Below are 24,195 nucleotides of genomic sequence, written 5' to 3' on the forward strand. Positions count from 1 at the left end.
CGACCACAAGTGCGAAAAGTGGTTTTCAACACTAAAACAAGTGCGAAAAGTCGTTTTGCATTAAAAGCACAAGTGTGGAAAGTGGTTTTGCAACACTACCACAAGTGTGGAAAGTGGTTTTGCATCACTAGCACAAGTGTGGAAAGTGGTTTTCCAACACGAACACAAGTGGGGAAAGTGGCCTTGCAATACTCGCACAAGTGTGGAAAGTGGTCTTGCATCACTAGCCCAAGTGTGGAAAGTGGTTTTCCAACACGAACACAAGTGTGGAAAGTGGTTTTGCATCACCAGCACAAGTGTGGAAAGTGGTCTTGCATCACTAGCCCAAGTGTGGAAAGTGGTTTTCCAACACGAACACAAGTGTGGAAAGTGGTTTTGCATCACCAGCACAAGTGTGGAAAGTGGTTTTGCAACACGAACACAAGTGGGGAAAGTGGCTTTGCAATGCTCGCACAAGTGCGAAAAGTGGTTTTGCATTGCTCGCACAAGTGTGGAAAGTGGTTTTTCAACACCAACACAAGTGTGGAAACTGGTTCTGCAACACTAACACAACTGTGAGAAGTTGTTTACAACACTAACACAAGTGCGAAAAGCGGTTTTGCAACACTAACACAATTGGGTAAAGTGGTTTTCAACGCAAGCACAAGTGCAGTAAGTGGTTCTGCAACACTAATACAAGTGTGGAAAGTGGTTTTGCAACACGACCACAAGTGCAAAAAGTGGTTTTCAACACTAACACAAGTGCGAAAAGTCGTTTTGCATTTCAAGCACAAGTGTGTAAAGTGGTTTTGCAACACCAACACAAGTGTGGAAAGTGGTTTTGCAACACGAACACAAGTGCGAAAAGTGGTTTTCAACACTAACACAAGTGCGAAAAGTCGTTTTGAATTAAAAGCACAAGTGTGGAAAGTTGTTTTGCATCACGAGCACAAGTGTGGAAAGTGGTTTTGCATCACGAGCACGTGTGGAAAGTGGTTTTGCAACACGAACACAAGTGGGGAAATTGGCTTTGCAATACTCGCACAAGTACGAAAAGTGGTTTTGCATTGTCAGCACAAGTGTGGAAAGTGGTTTTGCAACACCAACACAAGTGTGGAAAGTGGTTTTGCGACACGAACACAAGTGGGGAAAGTGGCTTTGCATTACTCGCAGAAGTGTATAAAGTGGTTTTGCATTGCTAGCGCAAGTGTGGAAAGTGGTTATGCAACACCAACACAAGTGTGGAAAGTGGTTTTCAATGCCACCATAAGTGCAGAAGTGGTTTTGCAAGCCGACCACAAGTGCGAAAAGTGGTTTTCAACACTAACACAAGTGCGAAAAGTCGTTTTGCATTACAAGCACAAGTGCTGAATGTGGTTCTGCAACACTAACAAAACTGTGAGAAGTGGTTTACAACACTAACACAAGTGCGAAAAGTGGTTTTGCAACATGACCGCAAGTGCGAAAATTGGTTTTCAACACTAACACAAGTGCGAAAAGTCGTTTTGCATGACAAGCACAAGTGTGGAAAGTGGTTTTCCAACACGACCACAAGTGCGAAAAGTGGTTTTCAACACTAACGCAAGTGCGAAAAGTCGTTTTGCATTAAAAGCACAAGTGTGGAAAGTGGTTTTGCATCACAAGCACAAGTGAGGAATGTGGTTTTGCAACACGAACACAAGTGGGGAAATTGGCTTTGCAATACTCGCACAAGTGTATAAAGTGGTTTTGCATTGCTACCACAACTGTGGTAAGTGGTTTTGCAACACCAACACAAGTGCGAAAAGTGGTTTTGTAACACGAACACAAGTGCGAAAAGTGGTTTTCAACACGACCACAAGTGCGAAAAGTGGTTTTCAACACTAACACAAGTGCGGAAAGTCGTTTTGCATTACAAGCACAAGTGTGGAAAGTGGTTTTGCATTGCTAGCACAAGTGTGGAAAGTGGTTTTGCAACACCAACACAAGTGTGGAAAGTGGTTTTCAATGCCAACACAAGTGCGGAAAGTGGATCTGCAACACGAACACAACTGTGAGAAGTGGTTTACAACACTAACACAAGTGTGAAAAGTGGTTTTGTAACACGACCACAAGTGCGAAAAGTGGTTTTCAACACTAACCCAACTGCGAAAAGTCGTTTTGCATAAGAAGCACAAGTGCGGAAAGTGGTTCTGCAACACTGACACAACTGTGAGAAGTGGTTTTCAACACTAACACAAGTGTGGAAAGTGGTTTTGCATCACTAGCGCAGGTGTGGAAAGTGGTTTTGCATCACTAGCACAAGTGTGGAAAGTGGTTTTGCAACACGAACACAAGTGCGAAAAGTGGTTTTGCATAAAAAGCACAAGTGTGGAAAGTGGTTTTGCATCACGAGCACAAGTGTGGAAAGTGGTTTTGCATCACTAGCACAAGTGTGGAAAGTGGTTTTGCAACAGGAAAGCAAGTGGGGGAAAGTGACTTTGCAATACTCGCACAAGTGCGAAAAGTGGTTTTGCATTGCTAGCACAAGTGTGGAAAGTGGTTTTGCAACGCGAACACAAGTGGGGAAAGTGGCTTTGCAATACTCGCACAAGTGCGAAAAGTTGTTTTGCATTGCGAGCACAAGTGTGGAAAGTGGTTTTGCATCACCAGAACAAGTGTGGAAAGTGGTTTTTGCATCACTAGCACAATTGTGGAAAGTGGTTTTGCAACACGAACACAAGTGGGGAAAGTGGTTTTGCAACACGAACACAAGTGCGAAAAGTGGTTCTGCAACACTAAAACAACTGTGATAAGTGGTTTACAACACTAACACAAGTGCGAAAAGTGGTTTTCCAACACGAACACAAGTGGGGAAAGTGGCCTTGAAATACTCGCACAAGTGCGAAAAGTGGTTTTGCATTACAAGCACAAGTGTGGAAAGTGGTTTTGCAACACCAACACAAGTGTGGAAAGTGGTTTTGCATCACCAGCACAAGTGTGGAAAGTGGTCTTGCATCACTAGCCCAAGTGTGGAAAGTGGTTTTGCAACACGAACACAAGTGTGGAAAGTGGTTTTGCATCACCAGCACAAGTGTGGAAAGTGGTTTTGCAACACGAACACAAGTGGGGAAAGTGGCTTTGCAATGCTCGCACAAGTGCGAAAAGTGGTTTTGCATTGCTCGCACAAGTGTGGAAAGTGGTTTTGCAACACCAACACAAGTGTGGAAAGTGGTTTTGCATCACCAGCACAAGTGTGGAAAGTGGTCTTGCATCACTAGCCCAAGTGTAGAAAGTGGTTTTGCAACACGAACACAAGTGTGGAAAGTGGTTTTGCAACACGAACACAAGTGTGGAAAGTGGTTTTGCATCACCAGCACAAGTGTGGAAAGTGGTTTTTCAGCACCAACACAAGTGTGGAAACTGGTTCTGCAACACTAACACAATTGTGAGAAGTTGTTTACAACACTAACACAAGTGCGAAAAGTGGTTTTGCAACACTAACACAATTGGGGAAAGTGGTTTTCAATGCAAGCACAAGTGCAGGGAAGTGGTTCTGCAACACTAATACAAGGGTGGAAAGTGGTTTTGCAACACGACCACAAGTGCAAAAAGTGGTTTTCAACACTAACACAAGTGCGAAAAGTCGTTTTGCATTTCAAGCACAAGTGTGTAAAGTGGTTTTGCAACACCAACACAAGTGTGGAAAGTGGTTTTGCAACACTAATACAAGTGTGGAAAGTGGTTTTGCAACACGAACACAAGTGTGGAAAGTGGTTTTGCATCACCAGCACAAGTGTGGAAAGTGGTTTTCAACACTAACACAAGTGCGAAAAGTCATTTTGCATTTCAAGCACAAGTGTGGAAAGTGGTTTTGCATCACGAGCACAAGTGTGGAAAGTGGTCTTGCATCACTAGCCCAAGTGTGGAAAGTGGTTTTGCAACACGAACACAAGTGTGGAAAGTGGTTTTGCATCACCAGCACAAGTGTGGAAAGTGGTTTTGCAACACGAACACAAGTGGGGAAAGTGGCTTTGCAATGCTCGCACAAGTGCGAAAAGTGGTTTTGCATTGCTCGCACAAGTGTGGAAAGTGGTTTTGCAACACCAACACAAGTGTGGAAAGTGGTTTTGCATCACCAGCACAAGTGTGGAAAGTGGTCTTGCATCACTAGCCCAAGTGTGGAAAGTGGTTTTGCAACACGAACACAAGTGTGGAAAGTGGTTTTGCAACACGAACACAAGTGCGAAAAGTGGTTTTCAACACTAACACAAGTGCAAAAAGCCGTTTTGCATTTCAAGCACAAGTGTGTAAAGTGGTTTTGCAACACCAACACAAGTGTGGAAAGTGGTTTTGCAACACTAACACAAGTGCGAAAAGTGGTTTTCAACACGACCACAAGTGCGAAAAGTGGTTTTCAACACTAACACAAGTGCGGAAAGTCGTTTTGCATTACAAGCACAAGTGTGGAAAGTGGTTTTGCATCACCAGCACAAGTGTGAAAAGTGGTTTTGCATCACTAGCACAAGTGTGGTAGTGGTTTTGCAACACGAACACAAGTGCGAAAAGTGGTTTTGCATTGCAAGCACAAGTGTGGAAAGTGGTTTTGCAACACCAACACAAGTGTGGAAAGTGGTTTTCAATGCCAACACAAGTGCGGAAAGTGCTTCTGCAACACTAACACAACTGTGAGAAGTGGTTTACAACACTAACACAAGTGCGAAAAGTGGTTTTCAACACGACCACAAGTGCGAAAAGTGGTTTTCAACACTAACACAAGTGCGGTAAGTCGTTTTGCATTACAAGCACAAGTGTGGAAAGTGGTTTTGCATTGCTAGCACAAGTGTGGAAAGTGGTTTTGCAACACCAACACAAGTGTGGAAAGTGGTTTTCAATGCCAACACAAGTGCGGAAAGTGGATCTGCAAAACGAACACAACTGTGAGAAGTGGTTTACAACACTAACACAAGTGTGAAAAGTGGTTTTGTAACACGACCACAAGTGCGAAAAGTGGTTTTCAACACTAACCCAACTGCGAAAAGTCGTTTTGCATAAGAAGCACAAGTGCGGAAAGTGGTTCTGCAACACTGACACAACTGTGAGAAGTGGTTTTCAACACTAACACAAGTGTGGAAAGTGGTTTTGCATCACTAGCGCAAGTGTGGAAAGTGGTTTACAACACTAACACAAGTGCGAAAAGTGGTTTTGTAACACGAACACAAGTGCGAAAAGTGGTTTTCAACACTAACACAAGTGCAAAAGTCGTTTTGCATTACAAGCACAAGTGCGGAAAGTGGTTCTGCAACACTAAAACAACTGTGAGAAGTGGTTTACAACACTAACACAAGTGCAAAAAGTGGTTTTCAACACTAACACAAGTGCGAAAAGTCGTTTTGCATTACAAGCACAAGTGCGGAAAGTGGTGCTGCAACACTAAAACAACTGTGAGAAGTGGTTTACAACACTAACACAAGTGGGAAAAGTGGTTTTCCAACACGAACACAAGTGGGGAAAGTGGCCTTGAAATACTCGCACAAGTGCGAAAAGTGGTTTTGCATTACAAGCACAAGTGTGGAAGTGGTTTTGCAACACCAACACAAGTGTGGAAAGTGGTTTTGCATCACCAGCACAAGTGTGGAAAGTGGTTTTGCAACACGAACACAAGTGGGGAAAGTGGCTTTGCAATGCTCGCACAAGTGCGAAAAGTGGTTTTGCATTGCTCGCACAAGTGTGGAAAGTGGTTTTGCAACACCAACACAAGTGTGGAAAGTGGTTTTGCATCACCAGCACAAGTGTGGAAAGTGGTCTTGCATCACTAGCCAAGTGTAGAAAGTGGTTTTGCAACACCAACACAAGTGTGGAAAGTGGTTTTGCATCACCAGCACAAGTGTGGAAAGTGGTCTTGCATCACTAGCCCAAGTGTGGAAAGTGGTTTTGCAACACGAACACAAGTGTGGAAAGTGGTTTTGCAACACGAACACAAGTACGAAAAGTGGTTTTCAACACTAACACAAGTGCAAAAAGCCGTTTTGCATTTCAAGCACAAGTGTGTAAAGTGGTTTTGCAACACCAACACAAGTGTGGAAAGTGGTTTTGCAACACTAACACAAGTGCAAAAAGTGGTTTTCAACACGACCACAAGTGCGAAAATTGGTTTTCAACACTAACACAAGTGCGAAAAGTCGTTTTGCATGACAAGCACAAGTGCGGAAAGTGGTTTTCCAACACGACCACAAGTGCGAAAAGTGGTTTTCAACACTAACACAAGTGCGAAAAGTCGTTTTGCATTAAAAGCACAAGTGTGGAAAGAGGTTTTGCATCACAAGCACAAGTGAGGAATGTGGTTTTGCAACACGAACACAAGTGGGGAAATTGGCTTTGCAATACTCGCACAAGTGTATAAAGTGGTTTTGCATTGCTACCACAACTGTGGTAAGTGGTTTTGCAACACCAACACAAGTGCGAAAAGTGGTTTTGTAACACGAACACAAGTGCGAAAAGTGGTTTTCAACACGACCACAAGTGCGAAAAGTGGTTTTCAACACTAACACAAGTGCGGAAAGTCGTTTTGCATTACAAGCACAAGTGTGGAAAGTGGTTTTGCATTGCTAGCACAAGTGTGGAAAGTGGTTTTGCAACACCAACACAAGTGTGGAAAGTGGTTTTCAATGCCAACACAAGTGCGGAAAGTGGATCTGCAACACGAACACAACTGTGAGAAGTGGTTTACAACACTAACACAAGTGTGAAAAGTGGTTTTGTAACACGACCACAAGTGCGAAAAGTGGTTTTCAACACTAACCCAACTGCGAAAAGTCGTTTTGCATAAGAAGCACAAGTGCGGAAAGTGGTTCTGCAACACTGACACAACTGTGAGAAGTGGTTTTCAACACTAACACAAGTGTGGAAAGTGGTTTTGCATCACTAGCGCAGGTGTGGAAAGTGGTTTTGCATCACTAGCACAAGTGTGGAAAGTGGTTTTGCAACACGAACACAAGTGCGAAAAGTGGTTTTGCATAAAAAGCACAAGTGTGGAAAGTGGTTTTGCATCACGAGCACAAGTGTGGAAAGTGGTTTTGCATCACGAGCACAAGTGTGGAAAGTGGTTTTGCAACAGGAAAGCAAGTGGGGGAAAGTGACTTTGCAATACTCGCACAAGTGCGAAAAGTGGTTTTGCATTGCTAGCACAAGTGTGGAAAGTGGTTTTGCAACGCGAACACAAGTGGGGAAAGTGGCTTTGCAATACTCGCACAAGTGCGAAAAGTGGTTTTGCATTGCGAGCACAAGTGTGGAAAGTGGTTTTGCATCACCAGCACAAGTGTGGAAAGTGGTTTTTGCATCACTAGCACAAGTGTGGAAAGTGGTTTTGCAACACGAACACAAGTGGGGAAAGTGGTTTTGCAACACGAACACAAGTGCGAAAAGTGGTTCTGCAACACTAAAACAACTGTGATAAGTGGTTTACAACACTAACACAAGTGCGAAAAGTGGTTTTCCAACACGAACACAAGTGGGGAAAGTGGCCTTGAAATACTCGCACAAGTGCGAAAAGTGGTTTTGCATTACAAGCACAAGTGTGGAAAGTGGTTTTGCAACACCAACACAAGTGTGGAAAGTGGTTTTGCATCACCAGCACAAGTGTGGAAAGTGGTCTTGCATCACTAGCCCAAGTGTGGAAAGTGGTTTTGCAACACGAACACAAGTGTGGAAAGTGGTTTTGCATCACCAGCACAAGTGTGGAAAGTGGTTTTGCAACACGAACACAAGTGGGGAAAGTGGCTTTGCAATGCTCGCACAAGTGCGAAAAGTGGTTTTGCATTGCTCGCACAAGTGTGGAAAGTGGTTTTGCAACACCAACACAAGTGTGGAAAGTGGTTTTGCATCACCAGCACAAGTGTGGAAAGTGGTCTTGCATCACTAGCCCAAGTGTAGAAAGTGGTTTTGCAACACGAACACAAGTGTGGAAAGTGGTTTTGCAACACGAACACAAGTGTGGAAAGTGGTTTTGCATCACCAGCACAAGTGTGGAAAGTGGTTTTTCAGCACCAACACAAGTGTGGAAATTGGTTCTGCAACACTAACACAATTGTGAGAAGTTGTTTACAACACTAACACAAGTGCGAAAAGTGGTTTTGCAACACTAACACAATTGGGGAAAGTGGTTTTCAACGCAAGCACAAGTGCAGGGAAGTGGTTCTGCAACACTAATACAAGGGTGGAAAGTGGTTTTGCAACACGACCACAAGTGCAAAAAGTGGTTTTCAACACTAACACAAGTGCGAAAAGTCGTTTTGCATTTCAAGCACAAGTGTGTAAAGTGGTTTTGCAACACCAACACAAGTGTGGTAAAGTGGTTTTGCAACACTAATACAAGTGTGGAAAGTGGTTTTGCAACACGAACACAAGTGTGGAAAGTGGTTTTGCATCACCAGCACAAGTGTGGAAAGTGGTTTTCAACACTAACACAAGTGCGAAAAGTCATTTTGCATTTCAAGCACAAGTGTGGAAAGTGGTTTTGCATCACGAGCACAAGTGTGGAAAGTGGTCTTGCATCACTAGCCCAAGTGTGGAAAGTGGTTTTGCAACACGAACACAAGTGTGGAAAGTGGTTTTGCATCACCAGCACAAGTGTGGAAAGTGGTTTTGCAACACGAACACAAGTGGGGAAAGTGGCTTTGCAATGCTCGCACAAGTGCGAAAAGTGGTTTTGCATTGCTCGCACAAGTGTGGAAAGTGGTTTTGCAACACCAACACAAGTGTGGAAAGTGGTTTTGCATCACCAGCACAAGTGTGGAAAGTGGTCTTGCATCACTAGCCCAAGTGTGGAAAGTGGTTTTGCAACACGAACACAAGTGTGGAAAGTGGTTTTGCAACACGAACACAAGTGCGAAAAGTGGTTTTCAACACTAACACAAGTGCAAAAAGCCGTTTTGCATTTCAAGCACAAGTGTGTAAAGTGGTTTTGCAACACCAACACAAGTGTGGAAAGTGGTTTTGCAACACTAACACAAGTGCGAAAAGTGGTTTTCAACACGACCACAAGTGCGAAAAGTGGTTTTCAACACTAACACAAGTGCGGAAAGTCGTTTTGCATTACAAGCACAAGTGTGGAAAGTGGTTTTGCATCACCAGCACAAGTGTGAAAAGTGGTTTTGCATCACTAGCACAAGTGTGGTAGTGGTTTTGCAACACGAACACAAGTGCGAAAAGTGGTTTTGCATTGCAAGCACAAGTGTGGAAAGTGGTTTTGGAACACCAACACAAGTGTGGAAAGTGGTTTTCAATGCCAACACAAGTGCGGAAAGTGCTTCTGCAACACTAACACAACTGTGAGAAGTGGTTTACAACACTAACACAAGTGCGAAAAGTGGTTTTCAACACGACCACAAGTGCGAAAAGTGGTTTTCAACACTAACACAAGTGCGGTAAGTCGTTTTGCATTACAAGCACAAGTGTGGAAAGTGGTTTTGCATTTCAAGCACAAGTGTGTAAAGTGGTTTTGCAACACCAACACAAGTGTGGAAAGTGGTTTTGCAACACTAACACAAGTGCAAAAAGTGGTTTTCAACACGACCACAAGTGCGAAAAGTGGTTTTCAACACTAAAACAAGTGCGGAAAGTCGTTTTGCATTACAAGCACAAGTGTGGAAAGTGGTTTTGCATTGCTAGCACAAGTATGGAAAGTGGTTTTGCAACACCAACACAAGTGTGGAAAGTGGTTTTCAATGCCAACACAAGAGCGGAAAGTGGATCTGCAACACGAACACAACTGTGAGAAGTGGTTTACAACACTAACACAAGCCAGCACAAGTGTGGAAAGTGGTTTTGCAACACCAACACAAGTGTGGAAAGTGGTTTTCAATGCCAACACAAGTGCGGAAAGTGGATCTGCAACACTAACACAACTGTGAGAAGTGGTTTAAAACACGACCACAAGTGCGAAAAGTGGTTTTCAACACTAAAACAAGTGCGAAAAGTCGTTTTGCATGACAAGCACAAGTGTGGAAAGTGGTTTTGCAACACGACCACAAGTGCGAAAAGTGGTTTTCAATTCTAATACAAGTGCGAAAAGTCGTTTTGCATTAAAAGCACAAGTGTGGAAAGTGGTTTTGCAACACTAGCACAAGTGTGGAAAGTGGTTTTGCAACAGGAAAGCAAGTGGGGGAAAGTGACTTTGCAATACTCGCACAAGTGCGAAAAGTGGTTTTGCATTGCTAGCACAAGTGTGGAAAGTGGTTTTGCAACGCGAACACAAGTGGGGAAAGTGGCTTTGCAATACTCGCACAAGTGCGAAAAGTGGATTTGCATTGCGAGCACAAGTGTGGAAGTGGTTTTGCAGCACCAACACAAGTGTGGAAAGTGGTTTTTCATCACGAACACAAGTGCGAAAAGTCGTTTTGCTTTAAAAGCACAAGTGTGGAAAGTGGTTTTGCATCACTAGCACAAGTGTGAAAAGTGGTTTTGCATCACTAGCACAAGTGTGGAAAGTGGTTTTGCAACACGAACACAAGTGGGGAAAGTGGCTTTGCAATACTCGCACAAGTGCGAAAAGTGGTTTTGCATTGCGAGCACAAGTGTGGAAAGTGGTTTTGCATCACCAGCACAAGTGTGGAAAGTGGTTTTGCAACGCGAACACAAGTGGCGAAAGTGGCTTTGCAATACTCGCACAAGTGCGAAAAGTGGTTTTGCATTGCGAGCACAAGTGTGGAAAGTGGTTTTGCATCACCAGCACAAGTGTGGAAAGTGGTTTTTGCATCACTCGCACAAGTGTGGAAAGTGGTTTTGCAACACGAACACAAGTGGGGAAAGTGGTTTTGCAACACGAACACAAGTGCGAAAAGTGGTTTTGCATTGCAAGCACAAGTGTGGAAAGTGGTTTTGCAACACCAACACAAGTGTGGAAAGTGGTTTTCAATGCCCACACAAGTGCGGAAAGTGCTTCTGCAACACTAACACAACTGTGAGAAGTGGTTTACAACACTAACACAAGTGCGAAAAGTGGTTTTGCAACACGACCACAAGTGCGAAAAGTGGTTTTCAACACTAACACAAGTGCGAAAAGTCGTTTTGCATTACAAGCACAAGTGTGCAAAGTGGTTTTGCAACACCAACACAAGTGTGGAAAGTGGTTTTGCATCACGACCACAAGTGTGGAAAGTGCTTTTGCATCACTAGCACAAGTGTGGAAAGTGGTTTTGCATCACTAGCACAAGTGTGGAAAGTGGTTTTGCAACACGAACAGAAGTGGGGAAAGTGGTTTTGCATCACGAGCACAAGTGTGGAAAGTGGTTTTGCATCATTAGCACAAGTGTGGCAAGTGGTTTTGCAACACGAACAGAAGTGGGGAAAGTGGTTTTGCAACACCAATACAAGTGTGGAAAATGGTTTTGCATTGCCAGCACAAGTGTGGAAAGTGGTTTTGCAACACCAACACAAGTGTGGAAAGTGGTTTTCAATGCCAATACAAGTGCGGAAAGTGGATCTGCAACACTAACACAATTGTGAGAAGTGGTTTAAAACACGAACACAAGTGCGAAAAGTGGTTTTGCAACACGACCACAAGTGCGAAAAGTGGTTTTCAACACTAAATCAAGTGCGAAAAGTCGTTTTGCATAAAAGCACAAGTGTGGAAAGTGGTTTTGCAACACTACCACAAGTGTGGAAAGTGGTTTTGCATCACTAGCACAAGTGTGGAAAGTGGTTTTCCAACACGAACACAAGTGGGGAAAGTGGCCTTGCAATACTCGCACAAGTGCGAAAAGTGGTTTTGCATTGCTAGCACAAGTGTGGAAAGTGGTTTTGCAACACCAACACAAGTGTGTAATGTGGTTATGCATCACCAGCACAAGTGTGGAAAGTGGTCATGCATCACTAGCCCAAGTGTGGAAAGTGGTTTTCCAACACGAACACAAGTGTGGAAAGTGGTTTTGCATCACCAGCACAAGTGTGGAAAGTGGTTTTGCAACACGAACACAAGTGGGGAAAGTGGCTATGCAATGCTCGCACAAGTGCGAAAAGTGGTTTTGCATTGCTCGCACAAGTGTGGAAAGTGGTTTTTCAACACCAACACAAGTGTGGAAACTGGTTCTGCAACACTAACACAACTGTGAGAAGTTGTTTACAACACTAACACAAGTGCGGAAAGCGGTTTTGCAACACGAACACAATTGGGTAAAGTGGTTTTCAACGCAAGCACAAGTGCAGTAAGTGGTTCTGCAACACTAATACAAGTGTGGAAAGTGGTTTTGCAACACGACCACAAGTGCAAAAAGTGGTTTTCAACAAAAACACAAGTGCGAAAAGTCGTTTTGCATTTCAAGCACAAGTGTGTAAAGTGGTTTTGCAACACCAACACAAGTGTGGAAAGTGGTTTTGCAACACGAACACAAGTGCGAAAAGTGGTTTTCAACACTAACACAAGTGCGAAAAGTCATTTTGCATTTCAAGCACAAGTGTGGAAAGTGGTTTTGCATCACGAGCACGTGTGGAAAGTGGTTTTGCAACACGAACACAAGTGGGGAAATTGGCTTTGCAATCCTTGCACAAGTGCGAAAAGTGGTTTTGCATTGCCAGCACAAGTGTGGAAAGTGGTTTTGCAACACCAACACAAGTGTGGAAAGTGGTTTTGTGACACGAACACAAGTGGGGAAAGTGGCTTTGCATTACTCGCACAAGTGTATAAAGTGGTTTTGCATTGCTAGCACAAGTGTGGAAAGTGGTTATGCATTACAAGCACAAGTGCGGAAAGTGGTTCTGCAACACGAAAACAACTGTGAGAAGTGGTTTACAACACTAACACAAGTGCGAAAAGTGGTTTTCAACACTAACACAAGTGCGAAAAGTCGTTTTGCATTACAAGCACAAGTGCAGAAAGTGGTTCTGCAACACTAAAACAACTGTGAGAAGTGGTTTACAACACTAACACAAGTGCGAAAAGTGGTTTTCCAACACGAACACAAGTGGGGAAAGTGGCCTTGCAATACTCGCACAAGTGCGAAAAGTGGTTTTGCATTACAAGCACAAGTGTGGAAAGTGGTTTTGCAACACCAACACAAGTGTGGAAAGTGGTTTTGCATCACCAGCACAAGTGTGGAAAGTGGTCTTGCATCACTAGCCCAAGTGTGGAAAGTGGTTTTGCAACACGACCACAAGTGCGAAAAGTGGTTATGCATTACAAGCACAAGTGCGGAAAGTGGTTCTGCAACACGAAAACAACTGTGAGAAGTGGTTTACAACACTAACACAAGTGCGAAAAGTGGTTTTCAACACTAACACAAGTGCGAAAAGTCGTTTTGCATTACAAGCACAAGTGCAGAAAGTGGTTCTGCAACACTAAAACAACTGTGAGAAGTGGTTTACAACACTAACACAAGTGCGAAAAGTGGTTTTCCAACACGAAAACAAGTGGGGAAAGTGGCCTTGCAATACTCGCACAAGTGCGAAAAGTGGTTTTGCATTACAAGCACAAGTGTGGAAAGTGGTTTTGCAACACCAACACAAGTGTGGAAAGTGGTTTTGCATCACCAGCACAAGTGTGGAAAGTGGTCTTGCATCACTAGCCCAAGTGTGGAAAGTGGTTTTGCAACACGAACACAAGTGTGGAAAGTGGTTTTGCAACACCAACACAAGTGTGGAAAGTGGTTTTGCATCACCAGCACAAGTGTGGAAAGTGGTCTTGCATCACTAGCCCAAGTGTGGAAAGTGGTTTTGCAACACGACCACAAGTGCAAAAAGTGGTTTTCAACACTAACACAAGTGCGAAAAGTCATTTTGCATTTCAAGCACAAGTGTGGAAAGTGGTTTTGCATCACGAGCACGTGTGGAAAGTGGTTTTGCAACACGAACACAAGTGGGGAAATTGGCTTTGCAATCCTTGCACAAGTGCGAAAAGTGGTTTTGCATTGCCAGCACAAGTGTGGCAAGTGGTTTTGCAACACCAACACAAGTGTGGAAAGTGGTTTTGTGACACGAACACAAGTGGGGAAAGTGGCTTTGCATTACTCGCACAAGTGTATAAAGTGGTTTTGCATTGCTAGCACAAGTGTGGAAAGTGGTTATGCATTACAAGCACAAGTGCGGAAAGTGGTTCTGCAACACGAAAACAACTGTGAGAAGTGGTTTACAACACTAACACAAGTGCGAAAAGTGGTTTTCAACACTAACACAAGTGCGAAAAGTCGTTTTGCATTACAAGCACAAGTGCAGAAAGTGGTTCTGCAACACTAAAACAACTGTGAGAAGTGGTTTACAACACTAACACTAGAACGGGCACTCGGTAGAGCGCATACCTTCGCCGCAGCTACTGTTCTGTACTTGGCATGGGAGTGTAGGGAACAGAACAACAAAAATACGATTTTGACCTTTTCGTGACCTTGACCTTGACCTTTGACCCGATTGCTCCAAAAATCTAATCAAATGTGTCCCGTATAATAACCAATCATCCCACCAAATTTCATGCAATTCGGTTGAATACTTTTTGAGTTATGCGAATAACATACACACACACACACACACAGACATACAAATAAATACACAGCGATCAAAACATAACCTTCCGCTTTTGCGAAGGTAACAAGTGCGAAAAGTGGTTTTCCAACACGAACACAAGTGGGGAAAGTGGCCTTGCAATACTCGCACAAGTGCGAAAAGTGGTTTTGCATTACAAGCACAAGTGTGGAAAGTGGTTTTGCAACACCAACACAAGTGTGGAAAGTGGTTTTGCATCACCAGCACAAGTGTGGAAAGTGGTCTTGCATCACTAGCCCAAGTGTGGAAAGTGGTTTTGCAACACGACCACAAGTGCGAAAAGTGGTTTTCAACACTAACACAAGTGCGAAAAGTCATTTTGCATTTCAAGCACAAGTGTGGAAAGTGGTTTTGCATCACGAGCACGTGTGGAAAGTGGTTTTGCAACACGAACACAAGTGGGGAAATTGGCTTTGCAATCCTTGCACAAGTGCGAAAAGTGGTTTTGCATTGCCAGCACAAGTGTGGAAAGTGGTTTTGCAACACCAACACAAGTGTGGAAAGTGGTTTTGTGACACGAACACAAGTGGGGAAAGTGGCTTTGCATTACTCGCACAAGTGTATAAAGTGGTTTTGCATTGCTAGCACAAGTGTGGAAAGTGGTTATGCATTACAAGCACAAGTGCGGAAAGTGGTTCTGCAACACGAAAACAACTGTGAGAAGTGGTTTACAACACTAACACAAGTGCGAAAAGTGGTTTTCAACACTAACACAAGTGCGAAAAGTCGTTTTGCATTACAAGCACAAGTGCAGAAAGTGGTTCTGCAACACTAAAACAACTGTGAGAAGTGGTTTACAACACTAACACAAGTGCGAAAAGTGGTTTTCCAACACGAACACAAGTGGGGAAAGTGGCCTTGCAATACTCGCACAAGTGCGAAAAGTGGTTTTGCATTACAAGCACAAGTGTGGAAAGTGGTTTTGCAACACCAACACAAGTGTGGAAAGTGGTTTTGCATCACCAGCACAAGTGTGGAAGGTGGTCTTGCATCACTAGCCCAAGTGTGGAAAGTGGTTTTGCAACACGAACACAAGTGTGGAGAGTGGTTTTGCATCACCAGCACAAGTGTGGAAAGTGGTTTTGCAACACGAACACAAGTGGGGAAAGTGGCTTTGCAATGCTCGCACAAGTGCGAAAAGTGGTTTTGCATTGCTCGCACAAGTGTGGAAAGTGGTTTTGCAACACCAACACAAGTGTGGAAAGTGGTTTTGCATCACCAGCACAAGTGTGGAAAGTGGTCTTGCATCACTAGCCCAAGTGTGGAAAGTGGTTTTGCAACACGAACACATGTGTGGAAAGTGGTTTTGCAACACGAACACAAGTGCGAAAAGTGGTTTTCAACACTAACACAAGTGCAAAAAGCCGTTTTGCATTTCAAGCACAAGTGTGTAAAGTGGTTTTGCAACACCAACACAAGTGTGGAAAGTGGTTTTGCAACACTAACACAAGTGCGAAAAGTGGTTTTCAACACGACCACAAGTGCGAAAAGTGGTTTTCAACACTAACACAAGTGCGGAAAGTCGTTTTGCATTACAAGCACAAGTGTGGAAAGTGGTTTTGCATTGCTAGCACAAGTATGGAAAGTGGTTTTGCAACACCAACACAAGTGTGGAAAGTGGTTTTCAATGCCAACACAAGTGCGGAAAGTGGATCTGCAACACGAACACAACTGTGAGAAGTGGTTTACAACACTAACACAAGCCAGCACAAGTGTGGAAAGTGGTTTTGCAACACCAACACAAGTGTGGAAAGTGGTTTTCAATGCCAACACAAGTGCGGAAAGTGGATCTGCAACACTAACACAACTGTGAGAAGTGGTTTAACACACGACCACAAGTGCGGAAAGTGGTTTTCAACACTAAAACAAGTGCGAAAAGTCGTTTTGCATGACAAGCACAAGTGTGGAAAGTGGTTTTGCAACACGACCACAAGTGCGAAAAGTGGTTTTCAATTCTAATACAAGTGCGAAAAGTCGTTTTGCATTAAAAGCACAAGTGTCGAAAGTGGTTCTGCAACACTAGCACAAGTGTGGAAAGTGGTTTTGCAACACCAACACAAGTGTGGAAAGTGGTTTTGCAACACGAACACAAGTGGGGAAAGTGGCTTTGCAATGCTCGCACAAGTGCGAAAAGTGGTTTTGCATTGCTCGCACAAGTGTGGAAAGTGGTTTTTCAACACCAACACAAGTGTGGAAACTGGTTATGCAACACTAACACAACTGTGAGAAGTTGTTTACAACACTAACACAAGTGCGAAAAGTGGTTTTGCAACACTAACACAATTGGGTAAATTGGTTTTCAACACTAACACAAGTGCGAAAAGTCGTTTTGCATTTCAAGCACAAGTGTGTAAAGTGGTTTTGCAACACTAATACAAGTGTGGAAAGTGGTCTTGCAACACGACCACAAGTGCGAAAAGTGGTTTTCAACACTAACACAAGTGCGAAAAGTCATTTTGCATTTCAAGCACAAGTGTGGAAAGTGGTTTTGCATCACGAGCACAAGTGTGGAAAGTGGTTTTGCATCAGAGCACGTGTGGAAAGTGGTTTTGCAACACGAACACAAGTGGGGAAATTGGCTTTGCAATACTCGCACAAGTGCGAAAAGTGGTTTTGCATTGCCAGCACAAGTGTGGAAAGTGGTTTTACAACACCAACACAAGTGTGGAAAGCGGTTTTGCAACACGAACACAAGTGGGGAAAGTGGCTTTGCATTACTCGCACAAGTGTATAATGTGGTTTTGCATTGCTAGCACAAGTGTGGAAAGTGGTTCTGCAACACTAACACAACTGTGAGAGGTGGTTTACAATACTAACACAAGTGCGAAAAGTGGTTTTGCAACAAGCGCACAAGTGCGGAAAGTGGTTTTGCAAGACGACGACAAGTGCGAAAAGTGGTTTTCAACACTAACACAAGTGTGGAAAGTGGTTCTGCAACACTAACACAACTGTGAGAGGTGGTTTACAACACTAACACAAGTGCGAAAAGTGGTTTTGCAACAAGACCACAAGTGCGAAAAGTGGTTTTCAACACTAAAACAAGTGCAAAAAGTCGTTTTGCATTACAAGCACAAGTGCGGAAAGTGGTTCTGTAACACTAACACAACTGTGAGAAGTGGTTTACAACACTAACACAAGTGCGAAAAGTGGTTTTCAACACTAACACAAGTGCGAAAACTCGTTTTGCATGACAAGCACAAGTGTGGAAAGTGGTTTTCAACACTAACACAAGTGCGAAAAGTCGTTTTGCATCACTAGCACAAGTATGGAAAGTGGTTTTGCATCACAAGCACAAGTGTTGAAAGTGGTTTTGCGACACGAACACAAGTGTGGAAAGTGGTTTTCAACACTAACACAAGTGTGGAAAGTGGTTTTCAACACTAACACAAGTGCGAAAACTCGTTTTGCATGACAAGCACAAGTGTGGAAAGTGGTTTTGCAACACGACCACAAGTGCGAAAAGTGGTTTTCAACACTAACACAAGTGCGAAAAGTCGTTTTGCATCACCAGCACAAGTGTGGAAAGTGGTTTTGCAACACCAACACAAGTGTGGAAAGTGGTTTTCAATGCAAACACAAGTGCGGAAAGTGGTTTTGCAAGACGACCACAAGTGCGAAAAGTGGTTTTCAACACTAACACAAGTGTGGAAAGTGGTTTTGCAAGACCAACACAGGTGTGGAAAGTGGTTTTCGATGCCAACACAAGTGCGGGAAGTGGTTTTGCAAGACGACCACAAGTGCGAAAAGTGGTTTTGCAACACGACCACAAGTGCGAAAAGTGGTTTTCAACACTAACACAAGTGCGAAAAGTCGTTTTGCATGACAAGCACAAGTGTGGAAAGTGGTTTTGCAACACGACCACAAGTGCGAAAAGTGGTTTTCAACACTAATACAAGTGCGAAAAGTCGTTTTGCATTAAAAGCACAAGTGTGGAAAGTGGTTTTGCATCACCAGCACAAGTGTGGAATGTGGTTTTGCAACACGAACACAAGTGGGGAAATTGGCTTTGCAATACTCGCACAAGTGTATAAAGTGGTTTTGCATTGCTATCACAAGTGTGGAAAGCGGTTTTGCAACACCAACACAAGTGTGGAAAGTGGTTTTCAATGCCAACACAAGTGTGGAAAGTGGTTCTGCAACACTAACACAAGTGCGAAAAGTCGTTTTGCATTACAAGTACAAGTGCGGAAAGTGGCTCTGCGACACTAAAACAACTGTGAGAGGTGGTTTACAACACTAACACAAGTGCGAAAAGTGGTTTTGTAACATGACCACAAGTGCGAAAAGTGGTTTTCAACACTAACACAAGTGCGAAAAGTCGTTTTGCATTACAAGTACAAGTGCGGAAAGTGGCTCTGCGACACTAAAACAACTGTGAGAGGTGGTTTACAACACTAACACAAGTGCGAAAAGTGGTTTTGCAACAAGACCACAAGTGCGAACAGTGGTTTTCAACACTAAAACAAGTGCAAAAAGTCGTTTTGCATTACAAGCACAAGTGCGGAAAGTGGTTCTGTAACACTCGCACAAGTGATGAAAGTGGCTTTGCGACATGAACACAAGTGTGGAAAGTGGTTTTCAACACTAACACAAGTGTGGAAAAGTGGTTTTCAACACTAACACAAGTGCAAAAACTCGTTTTGCATGACAAGCACAAGTGTGGAAAGTGGTTTTGCAACACTAACACAAGTGCGAAAAGTGGTTTTGTAACATGACCACAAGTGCGAAAAGTGGTTTTCAACACTAACACAAGTGCGAAAAGTCGTTTTGCATTACAAGCACAAGTGCGGAAAGTGGCTCTGCAACACTAAAACAACTGTGAGAAGTGGTTTACAACACTAACACAAGTGCGAAAAGTGGTTTTGAAACACGACCACAAGTGCGAAAAGTGGTTTTCAACACTAAAACAAGTGCGAAAAGTCGTTTTGCATGACAAGCACAAGTGTGTAAAGTGGTTTTGCAACAAGAACACAAGTGCGAAACGTGGTTTTGCATTGCTAGCACAAGTGTGGAAAGTGGTCTTGCATCACTAGCCCAAGTGTGGAAAGTGGTTTTGCAACACGAACACAAGTGTGGAAAGTGGTTTTGCATCACCAGCACAAGTGTGGAAAGTGGTTTTGCAACACGAACACAATTGTGAGAAGTTGTTTACAACACTAACACAATTGTGAGAAGTTGTTTACAACACTAACACAAGTGCGAAAAGTAGTTTTGCAACACTAACACAATTGGGGAAAGTGGTTTTCAACGCAAGCACAAGTGCAGGAAGTGGTTCTGCAACACTAATACAAGTGTGGAAAGTGGTTTTGCAACACGACCACAAGTGCAAAAAGTGGTTTTCAACACTAACACAAGTGCGAAAAGTCGTTTTGCATTTCAAGCACAAGTGTGTAAAGTGGTTTTGCAACACCAACACAAGTGTGTAAAGTGGTTTTGCAACACCAACACAAGTGTGGAAAGTGGTTTTGCAACACTAATACAAGTGTGGAAAGTGGTTTTGCAACACGACCACAAGTGCGAAAAGTGGTTTTCAACACTAACACAAGTGCGAAAAGTCATTTTGCATTTCAAGCACAAGTGTGGAAAGTGGTTTTGCATCACGAGCACAAGTGTGGAAAGTGGTTTTGCATCCCGAGCACGTGTGGAAAGTGGTTTTGCAACACGAACACAAGTGGGGAAATTGGCTTTGCAATACTCGCACAAGTGCGAAAAGTGGTTTTGCATTGCCAGCACAAGTGTGGAAAGTGGTTTTGCATCACTAGCACAAGTGTGGAAAGTGGTTTTGCGAAACGAACACAAGTGGGGAAAGTGGCTTTGCATTACTCGCACAAGTGTATAAAGTGGTTTTGCATTGCAAGCACAAGTGTGGAAAGTGGTTTTGCAACACCAACACAAGTGTGGAAAGTGGTTTTCAATGCCAACACAAGTGCGGAAAGTGGTTCTGCAACACTAACACAACTGTGAGAAGTGGTACTAGCAACGGTACCCGCCCTTTGGGCGGGGCTTCAATTGGGAAGCCCAAATGAAAAGGCAAAATATCAGAAATTGAAGGCTTTTTTATTTTAAACGATTCATATAAACATCCGTTGAATCATATCACACGCAAATCATCAAAATGTAAACAGTACATCCCACCCATTTTGAAAAAAGATAGAATTCTGCAAAACAGAAGCGACCGCTACACATCTTTCTCAGTCACACGTTGTTGTGTGAAGAGTGTGCGCCGAATCTGTAACACGGAAGCGGCCGCTACACCTGTTTCTCAGTCGCTTTGCACACGTTGCCGTGTTACTTCGGAGCTACACGTTTATATCGAACGAGTTCTTCACACCATCAAGTCAAACACTACCGTAAACACAAACATCGTCACAACATCGTCACTATGAAAACATCGTCACAATGAAAACATTGTCACTTCAACGATTTATATTTCATGACGTTCATTCTTATGCTCATTAAACGTTCATTCAACATTAAACGTTCATTCAACATTAAACATTCATTAAAGGATTACGAAAATAAAAACGAAAAACATTATGAAATTACGTTCACACCGTCACGTTAAACACTACCGTGAACACAAACAACGTCACAATGAAAACATCGTCACTTACACGATATATATTTCATGACGTTCATTCTTACGCTCATTAAACGTTCATTAAACATTAAACATTCATTAAAGGATTACGAAAATAAAAACGAAAAACATTACGAAATTACGTTCACACCGTCACGTCAAGCACTACCGTGAATACAAACATCGTCACAATGAAAACATCGTCACAATGAACGTTATGCGAACGCGAATGTTATGTGGGAGTCCAAACCTGAAAATGCTGGAGACCAAAGCTGAAATTGGAAAAACTAAATAGCCTATTTTACTCCTGGAGATCCCAGGATTACTCACCCAAAATATCATTGCGATCGGTCCAGCAGTTTTTGCGGTACCTTCAAACGGACAGACAGACAGACAGACAGACAGATGGGCAGACAGACGGACGGACATTTGGTGAATTATAGTGAGATAATATCCCACCTCCCCAAGGGGTGTGTCCTCATTGAACAAATGCCATGCTAATGTGTATAAATAGTGTTATGAATTTTGGGGTAGTAATATGTAGATTTAGGTAGATCTGTATAGGTAGTATGCTCCGACTGTCGGGAGAGGAAACCTCGATGTAATAGGTTCTGTTTAGACCGTGCGTTCAGCTAAGGTGTATATCTGTCCCTGTTACGAGGAATGGGGCATGTTAACTAGGTAGGGATTATGTTAATTCCCCTGTTCGTAAAACCTCTGTGATTTATCCCATTATCCTTTATGGCACCGCATTTAGACACGTCAGGCATCCCACATTTAACTGCACTCAAATAATAATAAAACCACCGGAAGCACAGAAGGAAGCTTTGTCACCCATGACACCACCTTGGAAGGAACACATTGCGCAGACAGGCAGAGAGCCACGCCCAGGAGGACCGTGATTGGGCGGGAGGTTTTGATGGACAGGCGGATTGCGTCACAAAGGCGAACTGCACGCTGATTGGCAGAGCATGCCGATGACATCAAAGGGCGGACTGTGTGTGATAGGTGTGGAGCGAGGCATTGAAGATTTGGCCTGCGGGAATTGGAGGAGAAGCGAGAATGACGTCAGACGACGGGACGTAAAATAAGGCGCTGGGCGACATTATGCTCTCTTGCGCTCTGGTTCTCTTGCCTCACCCCCTTTGCTTTCTTTGTCTCTATGCCTCCCTTGCTTCACTTACCTTTCCATTCCGAGCGTCGGTGGAAGACGGTCGTGTGCTGACTATTCCTTCCTTTTCCTTCATGTTTTCGGACCGCGCAAGCGACTTTGTGGACGAAGCCAGGCGCGGCCAAGTGAAGAGAATGTACTGAGGCCTAGCAGCGCGGGAGCGGTGGTTCCCGCCAACGCGCGCGCTTCGCGCGCAATGTCTTCAGCACCCCAGACGACTTTGACGACCCTGACGAGGTTTCACCAGTGATCGGAGCTAAGTCAATAATCCAACACACCGCCCCATTCCTTTCCCACTTTCTTTTATCGCGGTGTCTGTGTGCAAGTCTAGCATGTGGGATCCCAAATTAAGATTATAGTTTTTACCGGCGGGTTTTTCTTGTTATCGGCATTTCTGTTAATAAACCCTTGTATTATTTTCCCTGTACATTTTAACCCGTGTTCCCGTTTGAGTTATTTTTGCAGCTTCGGGAACTGCCGGCGGGATCGACCAGCTAAGGCTTTCCAGCTTTTTCTTCTTCGTTCTTCTGCCATGTAGATCGTGAGTCCACATTTGATCGTCACCTCGGAGTTAAAGCTCGCTTTGGCTATTTGTGATTTCCCGGTCTTCACCGAGGGGAATCACACGACAATAGTTTATCGTGCCATTTTGGTGGGAGCAATGGCTCCTTCAAGAAGTAAAAAGTTTGTTACGGATCCCGGGTTCGTCGACGTACTAAGGGGAGTTTATTACCCCGCTGCCCCTCAAACTCTGGGTCCACTGAGGCCGCCGACCACGGCTAAGCTCGTTATTGACGGACTGCTAAGCAATTCCGATCGCCAACCTCCCAGCCATGCGCCGAAGTTTGCTGGTCAATTAATCCCAAATACCTTCAAGACACGCGACCGAAGAGCTCGGAGATCGAACCCTCGCTTTCACACACCTTATTGCGTGCCAAGCGGATTCGCACGGTGTGGAAAGCGGCGTTACCTGACGCGATTTACGGACCTGATTCAAGCCAAATTCGGTCTCGGATGAAGCTAGGCCAATAGAGAAAAGACGTACCTGAAAAGGTTTGAAAGTAACAAAATGTACAGCCTTTTATTTTGAAGGCACAGAGAAAAAGAGATGAAGATGCAATCTTGTCAATGCTTACCTATAATAAACCCGACTGGAGCCTTCACACTCTCACACACACAGGGGTTGACACACCGGTTATTCTCGTGCCGATGTACGTGCTGGGATTGACCCGATGGTGGCCACTTGGGCTGGTCTGCGCAGCACGCAGCTCGATCCGGTATCAGCATTTCTGTTATTGGCCTGCGGGAATTGGAGGAGAAGCGAGAATGACGTCAGACGATGGGACGTAAAATAGTTTGTTTGGCTGGTGTGTTTGTTTGACGGATATGTTGGTTTGGCGCATGTGTTCGTTTGGCGGATGTGTTGGTTTGGGGCACGTGTTGTTTGGGGCATGTGTTGGTTTGGCAGATGTGTTGGTTTGGTGGATGTATTGCTTTGGCGGATGTGTTAGTTTGGCGGATGTATTGGTTTGGTGGATGTGGTGGTTTGACGGATGTGTTGGTTTGGCGGATGTGTTGATTTGGCGCATGTGTTACTTTGGCTGATGTGTTGGTTTGGCGGATGTGTTGGTTTGGGGCATGTGTTAGTTCGGCTGATGTGTTGGTTTGGGGCATGTATTACTTTGGCAGATGTGTTAGTTTGGCTGACGTATTGGTTTGGCGGATGTATTGGTTTGGCGGATGTGTTCGTTTGGTGGATGTGTTGGTTTGGCTGATGTATTGGTTTGGCAGATGTGTTTGTTTGGTGGATGTCTTAGTTTGGCGGATGTGTTAGTTTGAAAGATGTGTTGGTTTGACTTATGCATTGGAATGGTGGATGTGTTGGTTTGGCTGAAGTGTTAGTTTGGCGGATGTTTTAGTTTGGTGGATGTGTTAGTTTGGCGGATGTATTGGTTTGGTGGATGTGTTAGTTTGGCAGATG

The 24,195-nt window shown here is 43.8% G+C and overlaps 2 protein-coding genes across 2 annotated transcripts in view; both read right to left on the reverse strand.

Annotated features, from left to right (window-relative positions):
* Window positions 1–24,195, reverse strand: part of LOC144891700 (membrane-associated guanylate kinase, WW and PDZ domain-containing protein 1-like) — a 119,123-nt gene that overhangs the window by 81,890 nt on the left and 13,038 nt on the right. The window contains exon 2 of the mRNA XM_078775649.1: window positions 23,407–23,514. Coding sequence (XP_078631775.1) covers window positions 23,407–23,501 — 95 coding nt within the window. The 5' untranslated portion in view covers window positions 23,502–23,514. The remainder of the gene's footprint in view (window positions 1–23,406; window positions 23,515–24,195) is intronic.
* The window catches only part of LOC144891699 (uncharacterized), a 1,187,956-nt gene that overhangs the window by 4,808 nt on the left and 1,158,953 nt on the right, over window positions 1–24,195 (reverse strand). The gene's annotated exons all lie outside the window — the stretch shown is intronic.

Source organism: Myxine glutinosa, chromosome 4 (genome assembly GCF_964187855.1).
Source record: "Myxine glutinosa chromosome 4, kmMyxGlut1.1, whole genome shotgun sequence".
In the NCBI taxonomy this organism is placed as follows: domain Eukaryota; kingdom Metazoa; phylum Chordata; class Myxini; order Myxiniformes; family Myxinidae; genus Myxine; species Myxine glutinosa.